Raw genomic sequence first — 13,920 nt, 5'->3', positions numbered from 1 at the left:
CAATAAATTCACTATTTTGTATTTTTTTTACTTAAAATGTAAAGTTTACCACAATTTCATCGATTTACCTCACTGTTTTGCTTTTGTTTTAGTGTTGCTCATAGCCTCATAGACGAACTTTATACATTTTCATTGTGAACATTTTAAATTTCAGCCTTTTGGCTGTACAGTATATCATTTGTTGTTACATGTTTTTATGTTAAATAAAGCAGTAATTGAATTTACTTGAGAATCACACTCCTCACATTTGTGTCAAAGCTACATGTATTATACTAAAATAACTTTTAATTATAGAAGAGAAGGTATACTCTGGTTCCCTGACTATAAGCCAAAGAGCAATTCAAACCTACAAGATCAGTTACAACTGAACAGAAGGTCAATATTGATTTGAATTGAATAATTCAATCACACTCATCATATTAGTGTCAGGGCTCAGTGAACTACTTTTAGAACATAGAATTATCATGCACTACATACAGCAGCTCAGGAGGGATTCAAGCAAATAGGATCAGTTATAAGACAAAGGTTACATTATAAAAATAAACATTGTATGAAATACATGTAGGATGCAGTCGATAAAATTCCTTTCAGATTGGGCCCATTACTACCACCACAGCCAAGTTTTCAAATTTATCCAGCTATTTCTGATCTGACAAACTATCGTAATCATCTGGATTTTGGAACAATTTCAGTATAATGAAGATACAGATAGCTGGATATTTCATGGATTCAATATTTATATAACAAAATTTAAACAAAAAATGAGAAAATATCATACTGCCCTTAAAAAACAAGTGGAATGCCTCTGGCCGTCTCACCTGCATCACGCGGTTCAATATAGCAGCAGTGCTCACTTTGAATACTACTCTAACTCGCACAAGATGTTCAGTGATACATGGTTACTCTTATTTCCCTTTTTTATGAACTAGACCAATAAACTTACAGAGATATGATGGTTATTCAACAAAAAACCCCAACATGGCCAAAGTTCATTGACCTTACATGACCTTTGATCTTGATCATGTGACCTGAAACTCGAACAGGATGTTCAATGATACTTGATTACTCTTATGTACAAGTTTCATGAATCAGATCCATAAACTTTCAAAGTTATGATGGTAATTCAACAGATACACCCAATTCGGCCAAAGTTCATTGACCTTAAATGCCTTTGACCTTGGTCATGTGACCTGAAACGCGCACAGGATGTTCAGTGATACTTGATTACTCTAATGTCCAAGTTTAATGAACTAGACCAATAAACTCTCAAAGTTATGATGGTAATTCAACAGATACCCCCGATTCGGCCAAAGTTCATTGACCCTAAATGACCTTTGACCTTAATCATGAGACCTGAAACTTGCACAAAATTTTCAGTGATGCTTGATTACTATTATGTCCAAGTTTCATGAATCAGATCCATAAACTTTCAAAGTTATGATGGGAATTCGACAGATATCCCCAATTCGGCCAAAGTTCATTGACCCTAAATGACCTTTGACCTTGGTCATGTGACGTGAAACTCATGCAGGATGTTCAGTGATACTTGATTAACCTTATGTCCAAGTTTCATGAACTAGGTCCATATATTTTCTAAGTTATGATGACATTTCAAAAACTTAACCTCAGGTTAAGATTTCGATGTTGATTCCTCCAACATGGTCTAAGTTCATTGGCCCTAAATGACCTTTGACCTTGGTCATGTGACATGAAACTCTAATAGGATGTTCAGTAATACTTGATTAACCTTATGGCCAAGTTTTATTAACTAGGTCCATATACTTTCTAAGTTATGACGTCATTTCAAAAACTTAACCTCAGGTTAAGATTTGACGCCGCCGTCGGAAAAGCGGCGCCTATAGTCTCACTTTGCTTCGCAGGTGAGACAAAAATGTTTGATACGATTTCTAAAAGGGGCCTAGACCCCAAATTAGCGTTATAACTTTATTTCCAGATTTACAGCCAAATATTTTATTTCCTTGCAGCATAAATTACATGCAGCAGTGAATAATTTTAAAATCGGAATAGTTTTTAAACAATTCAATTACAGTACTGGTAAATGAATATATAATGTTGTGGGTGATGTGCAGTTCACAGCCTAGAACTTCAGGGAGGGAGGTAATATCAGTCCCCACCCCTCTCCTACATATTAAAGTATAAAAATAACCCATTCTTTTTAGGGTTAAAATGTAATGAGATTGTGATTGTCAAGATTTGCAGCTGTGACTGTCAAGATTTGCAGCTCTAAACAATGACAGCTGCATGAAATATTATCCTCTCCAGTATTTCTTTGCTATACTCAAGAGTCAGATCTTTTAAACTGATACCCCTAAAGAGGGAAAATAACTACTTACAATGTATGTGTAATTTAAAAAAAAGAGAATATTTCAAGTTTCAACACATCAATTTCCCGAAAGTTCAAATGACAAAAACAAAATTGCTATTCAGCAATTTCATTACTGAAACACCTTACCCAAAACAAATACCAGTAGATTACCAGTTTCCACAATTTGAATGTCGTCCAGAGCTATTGGAATCAAGCTCTGTATATTTGTGGTTCACATGCCTACATGTATCAACACTATCAACAGTTATCATTATATTAATCATATATGGAATATATATATGGAAGCTTCGTGGTGTAGCGGTTCTGACTCTTGCCTTGTAATCAGAGGGTCGTGTGGTCGAATCCCACCATGGCCTAGCGTCCTTTGGCAAGGCGTTAATCCACACTTTGCCACTCTCCACCCAGGTGTTAAATGGGCACCCAGTAGGATGTAAAAGCCTATATGTAGGATGCCTAGCAATTGAGTCTTGAAACTCTTGTTGGAATGCTCCCCAGGGAGTGGAGAAGGTGCATTGTTGTATGCAGGCATGCAAGGATCCTATGACCGGGGTAATAATATGTCTGTAAAGCGCTTAGAGACGTCGTTCTGATGTATTAAGCGCTATATAAATGCGGAATATTATTATTATTAATCATCATTGTAGTAGTAGTGGTAGTAGCAGAAAAAAAAATGATTGGGGGCTTGGGGCTTTTTGTCCCCAAAATGCTCAAAACTGCACTGGAAATCAAAAATGAATAGGGCTCAAGCTCACCTAATGTTGCAGATTTATGCAGAAGCTATTAGCCACAAAAAAATATATATTTTTTCTTGGTAGGAGAAGTAGTAATGGCAATCATAAAGATGAGATGGTAGTGGTGATAGTGATAATAGAGTATGAAAAATGATAACAATAATTTTATAAAGGAACTTGAAAGAATTAAGAAAATGATAAAAAAGGGAAAATTCTGTATTGTAAGTCCAGCCCCCCCCCCTCCTCCTGAAGGATAACAATAATCACAAAGTTTCTATGGCAACCCTGGATCGAGGTCAGGGATCTGATTTCAGACTTACCTTGGAAATCAGGGTTCAAAAGGTCACGCCTGTTTGCCAGCACAGCATTGGCGAACATGAGATCCAAGCTACACAGAAGGAGGTGGTAGGAATTCACAAGATCGTCACTTATCGCTGGGAAGTTACCTGGTTCAGAAAGAGAAACGGTGGAAAGAAATCTGATGAATACAGAACTTTCAATGAGAATCAATTCACTCAGGTAGATTATCCACTACAACCCCGGCCAAAGGAGTAAACTTTAGGAGCACTTTAAAAAAATGTGAACATGAAAGACAGAACTTCAGAAATACATTATCAACCTGCTTCAAGCATAGTGCCACAAAATTCCAAACTGAAGAAAATGGAATTCCCCAAAGGGCTTTAATAGTCAAGAACAAAGTTCATCTGAAGTCAAATTTCAAATGAACAACAAAAATGCAATTCTCCTAGATCTTACTTTGCAAATCTTGAAATTTATCAAGAGCAAAATAGAAAATGGCTACCTCAGTCAGAAGTAAATATAATCACAGACCAATTTCTGGGATTTGTAACACTATTGTAGACCGGTAGTATTTTAACATGCTACAATGTAGTAGGAAGGAAGTGCATATGTAAATGGCTTTATGGTGAATGAAATTTACCATGTGGTATCATATTTACTAATCTCTTTGACCTCATTAAAAGTTAGACAAGTCTTAACTTGCGAATATCAGATCAGACAATGAACAGGTATGCCCGCCACTACTGCAGAGTGATACTAGCATTGTTTGCATATGAATGAAACATGCTGATGAATGGGACCCGCCCACTCAAGTGTGAATTGACAACAGACCAATCACAGAATACATCAGGCCTATGAGAATGAGTACCAGTACTGATCAATAAGGACAATCACTGGCTTAGATTTGGTAATGTGATTCTGGTTATTTTACAATTTGTTGAATAATTTTGTAATTAGTCTTTGTAATTACATTTTGTAAATTATATAATTAACACACATATTGTGCATTGTAAAGCTTTTGGTATGCTCTCAATTATCATTCTCTGTAATTATCATGATAATAATTTCACAAAGTTTGACTATCAATATCAGTATAAGATATGAATTTACATATGCTGTTACCCAACTGACCCTTCTCAAACCTGCCAACTTTTATTTTTCAATTCAAATTTGACCCCACGACTGACCAATTCTTTTACCTCTGTTACCAAAAAAAATTATGCCTTATGGTGATTCTCCAGATTCATCGATGATAGAGATTGAGTATTAATTACACCGGGGGGGGGGGGGGGGATCATAATTTATCCTCTTTTGGCAAGCAAATGGGCAATATGAAACTATCTATTAAAAAAATGTCACAAAATTCTCGAAAAAAAAAAAAAAAAAAGGAATATTTACCAATAATATCGATCTGCCATTTTCATTTGCCAAATGACAATTATGTAGGGGTAAATAAGAACAGCATCCCAGGGGATGTTGTCATCTTAGGAGAGTTTCTATATTACATTTTGGTGTGAATGAGAAGGGGAAATTGGGATGAGAGGTAAAAACTTCAGACTCAATCAGAACAAAATATTGTATCATCTAACAGATATAAGTCTAATCCAGTCCAATGGTCATTTGATAAACATGTAGTGCATTTTTATTTCGGTAACAAGGTACAATTCTAACCCAATAAACAAATTTTACTTCACGTTTAAGATTTTCCTCAAAATAAAATATACAGTACTGTATGTTGTAAATTTGTCAAATTAAGTTTCGAAGTTTTGCTCAGTTTCAAAAAACCATTATCTGCACAACGATGGTTGTGTATTTTGAAATATGAAAAGGAAAATTGTTGCCATGCACGTAATAACAAAATTCAAAACTATGATTAAATCAGGAGCTTATTTAACGTATACTACAGTGTAAAATGGAATTTTCAGAAAGCCATAAACAAGAGAAATAGTGAGTGTGTGACATAATCACATTATATTCACATATTTCCCAGTACATGTATAACTATTTTGTGAAAATGGGCAAAACTTCAAAATTCAATTCCATGTAAAATCTCTCTTTTTACATCTGATTTTAATAAAATTGTCACAATTATCTTAACAGTTTGATTTGTCTCCAACTCTCCATTTACATGTAACATCAAATTAAATTTTTGTTGGGGTTTAGGTCACATAAGCATCATGTAATCAGATCCTACAAAATAGGTAGGCCTACTACTAATAATATTAATACATAGGTCACTGCCATACAACAGAACAAAATCCACAGTCTCTACACCCCACAAATTGTGAAAGCAGCATTTCAATAAAACAGATCTCTGAAGCCTGTAACAACTTCATGCTATTCCTCTCACAAATGGACACACATGCATAATTGTATTAAAGTAGATAGAGCAATAATAGTATCACACTGGGAAAAGGATTACTACGTTAATGGGTGTGTTTGAAAGGTCAGTAGGACAGATCATCATCATGGGCATGTGTATACAAGGATGCGTTCAAGTGATTATCTACACCTGGGGCCTGGAATACAAAGCTAAGCAATAATCGTAGAACACTTTTCTTTGATTGATTGCATTGACGATGTACAATCAATCGTTAAAATCAAGCGTACGATTAGTCGCTAACCTTTGTTTACAGGACCCAGGATGTACTGTATGCTCAAACATAAAAAGGCCAACAGATTTAATGCTAGGCATATTCAGACCACAAAACTCCCAAAATCATGATTCTAAGGTGACAAATGGTCGCTTGAATGCATCTCGAGACCTACACGTAATGTGTAGATCTATATGTAATAGCTATCTGATGCCTTGACTACATTTGCTAAGATCAAATGTTGTATTATTTTGCAATTTTTTGTGACATCTTAGATGGATATTAAAGGGATGATTTACATCCATCACATCATTTCTTACCCCCAATCTAATTATGAATAACACATTGGATATGAGAAAAAATATATAAAGTATGTCACACTCTTCTGAACTTGTACTGTATACCATGCTTGTTTTGTTCATCAGTTAGGTCTGAGTGTGCATTTAAGGCCTATTGTAGGCACCTAATGCAATATTAATCTTTATCAAACTTGGGGGGGGGGTCAATTTCAGCCTCCCCTCGAGAAATTTCGTCACTACACCATCACGCATTTTTGTGTGTGCGCGGTTTCGAAATTACGCAACATTTTGTTTGTGCGTGTAGGACCCAAAATTGCTCAAAAACATGATTACATGTACAAGGTCAATGCAAATTGTATTTTTCAACCAAAAGTCATAAATGTATGATTATTTTTTACTTTCGTTGGTTCAAATAGATTTATTTTATGCTATTTATGATCGCAAAAAAGTCCTGACAAAGTTCATAGGGAAAAACAAAGGTTAAAAAAACAAAGAAATACAAATAAAATAATAATAATCTATTCTACAAGATTATATAAGTAACCACAAAAACACTAGTTCGGGCTCAACATTAGCAGTATCTGGTGCTACTAGAAATTTACCTCAGGCAACCATTTTTGTTTAAAATGCGAAGTTTTTAAGGTGCACATTAGTTTTCCTGATTTTGCAAGCATTTTACCATTTTTCTGTGACTCAAATAGCAAGCCAGATTGTTTGTCTTTTATTTGATCTAAACAAAGTCAGCATCAAGCATATCATAACAAGCTACAATAATACAGGGAAGCAAGTGCACAATTAGCTCAATGAGATAATTGAAACCATGCAATGATTCAGAGAATAATTTTTCCTTGCACTTTACTTTTTCAAAGACCAATGCACAAATATTTTTTTTATACATATGTGTAGCAGATTTTACATTGGAATGTATAAAACTAATTTGAAAGCGTTTCTCTTAACCCTATCTAGGCCGGGGGGGGGGGCCTCGGAGGCCCCCCCTCAACAAATTGCGCGATCTTTTTGCCGTGCAAAATTTTTTGACCGCGCCGCTCGCTGACTTTTTACTTTCAAGTCTTGCGCAACTTTTGAGACCAATTTTGTGTCACCCGGGTACGTGGTTCCGAAATTACGCAACATTATATAAGTGCATGTCAGACCGAAAATTGCTCAAAAACGTGATTTCGTGTACAAAGTCAATGCAAATTGTGTTTCCAACTAAAATTCATAAATACTTATTTTTAGTTTTGCTAGTCTAAATGTATTAATTTTATGCTTTTTATGATCACAGAAGAGTCCCCAACAAATTTCATTGAAAAAACAATGAAAAACAAAAGGTCCAAAAACAAAGAAATACATAAGAAATTGCAAAAAACAATATAATACATAAGAAAATGATTTGATATCACAATTTTATTTCATGTACACTTGCTAAGGACACCACAAAGAGTTTCTATACCCAAAATTAGTACATTTGGAGCTTTATTTAGGGAGTTAGAGTAAAAAGTATGATTTCGCATACTAATTACGCATAAATTAGCATAATAACTTAATAGCAATTTGCATGAAATAAATTTTTATACAATGTTGTGAATTATGTCCCAGGCAACCCGCGTGCCAATTTTCGGCGCGATCGCGAGGTCGACGGCCGAGATCTTAAGGGGGGGGCCTGGGAGGCCCCCCCCCAGGCCATAGGAAATCCCAAAATATCCCAGCCTAGATAGGGTTAATACCAAAATTCTAATCAAATTTGTCAAGTAAAATTATTCCCTGAATTTTTCAAATGTGTCGTTGAGTTATCCAGCCATTGACATTGCATAACTGTTTTCATAACAGAATCTAAGATGACGGAAAAAACATGTACATTTCAAAGTATAAATATCCCTTACCTTTCACTAATACAAAGATGGTCCAACAGAACGAAAACACATCTTGGCTTGTACAAGGCAGTCGCCTGTTGGGTAAAATACAGGTAGTATTGTTAGACCTATTAAATATACAGTCTATTTGGGAATAATCAGTTTTATTTCAATAACCATTTGTTTCATGAAGTCATGTAAAGTTAATTTGCATCATGCCTCATCAAACTAATTCATCTTATTCACTTATTCATGAATTTACATGTAAATTCTCCCATTGTATTAGTATCATCTTTATTCATATTTTTATCAATATTTTACCGTAATCTTTATTGATATTTTTTTATATAAAAATTATAGTATTCTTTAATAAAGCAGTACATATTTCAGGTTGAATATGCTTTGAGAAGATTAAGTAAAATTACACAAACAAAACACTAAAAATATGTCCTCATGAATATGCAGTGAGCTGGCCAATGATGTCATATCCTAATTCATTGTTTATGTTGAATAAAATTTCCTCCTAGAATTTCTAACAAGATTAGTTACTGGTATACTATATAAGATAATAACTGCTGAATTTCATTTGTTACAAGGGGCACACATTTGTACACAAACATATGAAAACATGAAATAATGTGATTTCATATCATAAAAAAGGGAAAATGGGGACATGACATCATTAGCTCACCTATTGCATACTCGTGACAGCATTAATAGAACTGCTTTTCACAAATGTTGCCTAACTTTAAAATTCAATACCAGTAGTTTGTCTAAGTTTGTCATCAAATTTTCAGCATTTCGCTCATTGAATCTTAGAAGGATATAATTTTTAGCGTTGAGTACCCTTTTTATTTATTCAAATGATTTCTGTTGTTGAAGAGAGATTAATAGAAACCTACCTATGTTTTCTACTTCTAGGTGGCCTGGGTGTGTTGTCTCCTTCCTTGAAGAGATGGTAAAAGATTGGCTGGTATTTCTTGAAGATGACCGTTGAGACGGCAAAGTTTCTCTCCAGACGGTCCACCTTGTCTCTAAACTGCTGCGGAAGGTTGGCCATGTCTGACCACTTTTTCATCTTGTTGAAGAACTGGATAACACTGTCAACGACAAAAAAGAAAAAAATATAGAGAATGAAAAATTTGAACGATTGAATTCTTTTGTGGCAAAAGATTAAGGATAGCAAAAGATTTAGGATAGCAATACATGCAGCTCTTTGTTTCCTCAGGATTAAGCTCAGAATTTTAATAATCATAACATGTATCCAGAGTTCATTCTTTTCCATGCACAACACATAGTAATTTATGTACATGTATGCAACTACAAACCCATCTATCATACATGTATTTCTGAAGGGCATCTAATAATTATTTGCAGAGGGCCTATATACATGTAGAATTACATGTACATGTATCTCACTAGGCCGATGGCACAAAGACCAAGATAACCTTAAAGCTAAACAAAGGATGTTTCACCTTTCCCAGAGTACAACTTTGTGTCAAAATTAAAATGTTTGAAAACAATACACTCCTATACTTCCATGACAACAGCCCAGCCGTCATAAATTGATAGTCAAAAGAAAAAAAAGAGAGAAAAAAAGAGGAATTAAATGGAGGAAAGCGAGAGTATTAATTAGAGGTGACTTGATAAATAATTCATTTATTACCACTATTTTCATAAAACCCCATATTTCGGTTATTTTGCCCCCTTTCGTTCTCTTGACACAATCAAAGATAAAGCAAATCATGATATTGGAACATAATAGTAGAGTCTTTTTGCCCACATTGTTTTTGACATGTATTTTGCTTGATTTCAATCACAAAGATGCAAAGATGATTATGACTTAAGTTCACATTGGGGGCAATTAAAAGAAAACTCTATTTTTTTTTGCAGAATGTCAATGTTGTTATAATAATTTCCATAACAAGTATCAGCCAATCCAAATCACAGGATTTTGGTAGCTTTAAACCATAAAATTATGTAGCAAGTTTTATGAAACAGGCCCCTGGTCAATTTTGCTACATGTATAAATTAACAATTAGTAATGGAAATTCTTTGTTCAAAAATACAAATTTTTGAGGGGTCAATGAAACCATGTAACTTACAATCATATCATATAGTTGATAGATTTTTCAAAATAATTAAAGTCCTACCCTCGTTAAAAATGGAACATACATGTACATAATTGTATACTACTTTATTACCTAGTAATCTTTTTTTTTTCTCCAAGTTTGTATTCATACATACATGCAGATTTTATAAAATTTTTCCCCCATTTTTGTTGGGGATAGTTTACACCTATACTGATTCTTAACTGACAGTACAAGACATGATGATTAGAGAATTTAGATTTTAGAAGAGCATCTTACCTCAGTTTGGCAGAGCGAAGCAGTTGAGTTAGAGACACGCCATTGCCCTCTACTGTTCCATTGCTTACAGTCGGTACTACACTACGTCTGCATGCCACATACAAGGCACAGGAAAGCCATTGGATTTTATCTCCCTGTAACAGAAATAGATTAGAATTCGGAATGAAAATACAATGATCCCAAAAGATGTTTGTAAGGTTACATAGGACGTTAGTTTAACGACTGGACTATGGCAAGCCAAATGTGTGTGCCAAAATGTATATTGAAGAGTAAGCCCACCATGGCCCTGTCCACGGAGGATTATTCTGTTGTTACTGGGGGTGCTGAGCATTGTCATAGCACCCCCAGTATTTAGATAGCCTAATCTTCCATGGCCAGGTCCATGACATCCACTGGACTTCATCCAATGTCATATTGGTTTTCTTAAAAGCAGACTACATCAATTCATTTATTATTAGGTAAAAATCACATATCAGTAGATATCATTATAAATGGGGGAAAAACAAAGTTAAAAGTTAATCATTAAAAAAAAAAAGAATATGAAGCAAAAGAAATTTCAATATGAAATCACCTGCCAGTATACATGTACATGTAGGTGCCCCATGAGGACAATTCATCAATTTTTTTCAGATCTTTTTCTCTTTCTCAGTACCAGTATATCTTTGAACATGAAAAATATCCTCTCTTTAATATTAGACCATCATTCTCAGTTACTTATGATAAACATGTCTTCAGTAAAATTTTAAAACATGGATGACAGAAAACTATTGTCTTTTCTTATTTTAGTAACAACAAACTTATTTGTAAACATTTTCTTTAATTGGAAAAAATCACAATTTATGAACTCCATCATGATAACTACGAACAATATTAACTCAAATTGTAGGAGAGAATCCAGGGGGAAAATAGCAGCACAATGCTTTGTTTTGTATCAAGTATAGAATTGCAAACAAAATCAGATTTGAATGGCAATAAATGAGCCCAGTTCATGTGTATATGCCTAAGAAAATTGTACAAATTTCAAAAGTATACACATGAACTGGGCTCATTTATTGCCATTCAAATCTGATTTTGTTTGCAATTCTATACTTGATAAAAAGCAAAGCATTTGTCATTGATACTTGGAGAAAGATATTTTTAGGCTATAAACATTCCAGACAGACTAAAACCTTTGGTCTGACTTTACGTTAGTTTTTCCAAAAAATATCAGACACTAACGTTAAATTTAGGTCTTCAGCAAACACAGCATACATTGACTGAAAAATCTGCAGTTTCTAAAGAGTTTTTGAAATCTTCCTTTTTTTTCCAGTTCTCCTGCCATGAAGCCAGGTAGAGTCTCAGTCAGAAGAGCATATCCTGTCCAAAATGTATTTCTTTTTTCACATTCACAAAATAATTGAAATTACAAGCTATGGTCAGTCTATCATAATTACAAAGTAAATTAGGTTCCATTTTTTCTTCATTTTTTTTCTCAAATAAGTTGCATATTTGCAAGTTACTTACAAATATCTTCTTGTTAATAGTCTTGATCTACTGTACTAGTGTTAGAAATAAAATAAAATGAAAATATTCATTATTGTCTAGATCTATTTGATAATAGTCTAAACAATGTTGCCATTTGATTTAACTAGACCAATATAGGTCTAAAGTTTAATAGACCTATGTCAGGGATATGCTCTGCTGACACTTTGTCTGGCTCCGCGGCATCCCCTACGTCAATAGGACGACCAAAAAAATATGTTGAAAAACTCCTCAAAAACAGCAGATTTATCAATATCAGTCCACCATTTTACATAGGCAGAGCTACCAAGTCTCACGCATTATGCGTGAGACTCAAGCATTTTTTACTCTTGTTCATCCCCTCAAATCTCTGTCTCACGCAACTATCACAGCCTATCCCCATATATATTGTACACAATGTCTGTGATCTCACTCAGATTCACAGAAAATCTCACGCATAGCTGGTCTTTGAACTTGGCATCTCTGCATAGGCCTACAAGACATATCAACAACAGCCTCACAAACAAACAAAATCATCATCAATTCATTTCATCATCATCATACGGGAGGGTAGGTAGTCCTGTAGTACTACTAGTACTCTGTAGATCTCCCCGTCGTAAACACTTGATGCATAATTAAAAGTCTAACAAGTACAGTGCGGGCGTGGATGTCAGACAATTTCAAAATGTTTGCTTGACCAAAAAGAATCTTATCTGTGTTTAAAATGAGTTGACCATGCTGGAGGAAAACTAGTGTTGCATCTTAAAAAACAGCATCCTTAGCTAAGCTTAGCAGAATAAGAATTAAAACAACCTGATAATGTAAAGTTAATTGTAAGCAAAAAAAAAACAACTTTCCCATGATTTATTCGACAATCAGACAATATTGCCATTTAAAAGTCTCACTAACAAAAACAGTCATCAAGTCTATAAACGTTAAGTCTTATTTAATTATAGGGCCTATGTCACTTTGTTTAGAATTAGGCCTAGACTGTTTTAACTACTAACTCAAGCCTGAGCAGAATTGAAAAACAGTATAACTTTGGCATGTTTGGCTTTTGCTTTGGCTATTTTGCCGGATTTTGTTCTGTTTGACTAAAACTAAAAGTAAAACCAAGGCAAGAGAAATGCAAATTGCAAAACATTATTCTTGGTGGGACTAAGTTGGAATGGGAACGTCGGAAGCAATTGATCTGTTTTGTCGCATATATCGACACACACAAAACAAAAATAACAACTGACATGACTGACGAAACACTGACCTCTAGCGTGTAATTTTCGCATATCCTCTCGTATGATTCCCAAGCCGTTTTCTTCGTGGCGTCGTCCAAATTTAAACTCATACATAATTCTTCAAATCGGTCTTTTGTCGTCAAAATGATCTCCTCTGGCGAGTCCGTCATAATTCATTTAATGTATGGTAAAACTGGGATAAATTCATAAACAAATTGCGAGTATTCTACCTCCTTGTTGAGCGATGATAAACACCATGAAATCGGCCTAGCAACAAAATTGCGCATGTGGGACTACGGTGAATTTGGGTTCGTTCACCCGCAACGCAAAATTGATCACAAGCTAAAAAGGGCGGGAAACTGTTTGCGCATAGATTATTCAATATCAGTCCGCGCTCAAAACAACTAGTTAGAATGTTTTCTCACAGTTTTATTATGAATAACAAGAAGATGAACATTTTCGACTAACCATGTAATCCTAATTTCATATGATAAAGAATTTTTAATATAAAATTCGGATTAATTTCCCAAATAGAGAATTTGACCTCGAGAAAGTGGCATCCCGCGGACTGATAGTAGTGAATAAGCTATGTATGTATGTATGTATTTGAGTTTTGTCAGACGTGTATCAATCAGATATGATTATTTACGTCTGGGACCGACCTTTAACGTCACCATCCGAAAGACGTGACCAGG

The 13,920-nt window shown here is 34.6% G+C and overlaps 1 protein-coding gene across 1 annotated transcript in view; it reads right to left on the bottom strand.

Moving 5' to 3' along the window:
* The window catches only part of LOC121407205 (retinoblastoma-like protein 1), a 35,259-nt gene extending 21,697 nt beyond the window's left edge, over positions 1-13,562 (bottom strand). Inside the window, exons 1-5 of the mRNA XM_041598167.1 lie at positions 13,255-13,562; positions 10,494-10,627; positions 9,027-9,224; positions 8,155-8,219; positions 3,399-3,524 (exon numbers count right to left, since the gene is read on the bottom strand). Coding sequence (XP_041454101.1) covers positions 3,399-3,524; positions 8,155-8,219; positions 9,027-9,224; positions 10,494-10,627; positions 13,255-13,395 — 664 coding nt within the window. The 5' untranslated portion in view covers positions 13,396-13,562. The remainder of the gene's footprint in view (positions 1-3,398; positions 3,525-8,154; positions 8,220-9,026; positions 9,225-10,493; positions 10,628-13,254) is intronic.
* Positions 13,563-13,920: the final 358 nt, after the last annotated feature.

The sequence above is a fragment of the Lytechinus variegatus genome, chromosome 2 (genome assembly GCF_018143015.1).
Source record: "Lytechinus variegatus isolate NC3 chromosome 2, Lvar_3.0, whole genome shotgun sequence".
Lineage (NCBI taxonomy): Eukaryota > Metazoa > Echinodermata > Echinoidea > Temnopleuroida > Toxopneustidae > Lytechinus > Lytechinus variegatus.
The sequence above is the reverse complement of the archived record's forward strand: the minus strand, read 5'-3'. Positions and strand labels throughout refer to the sequence as shown.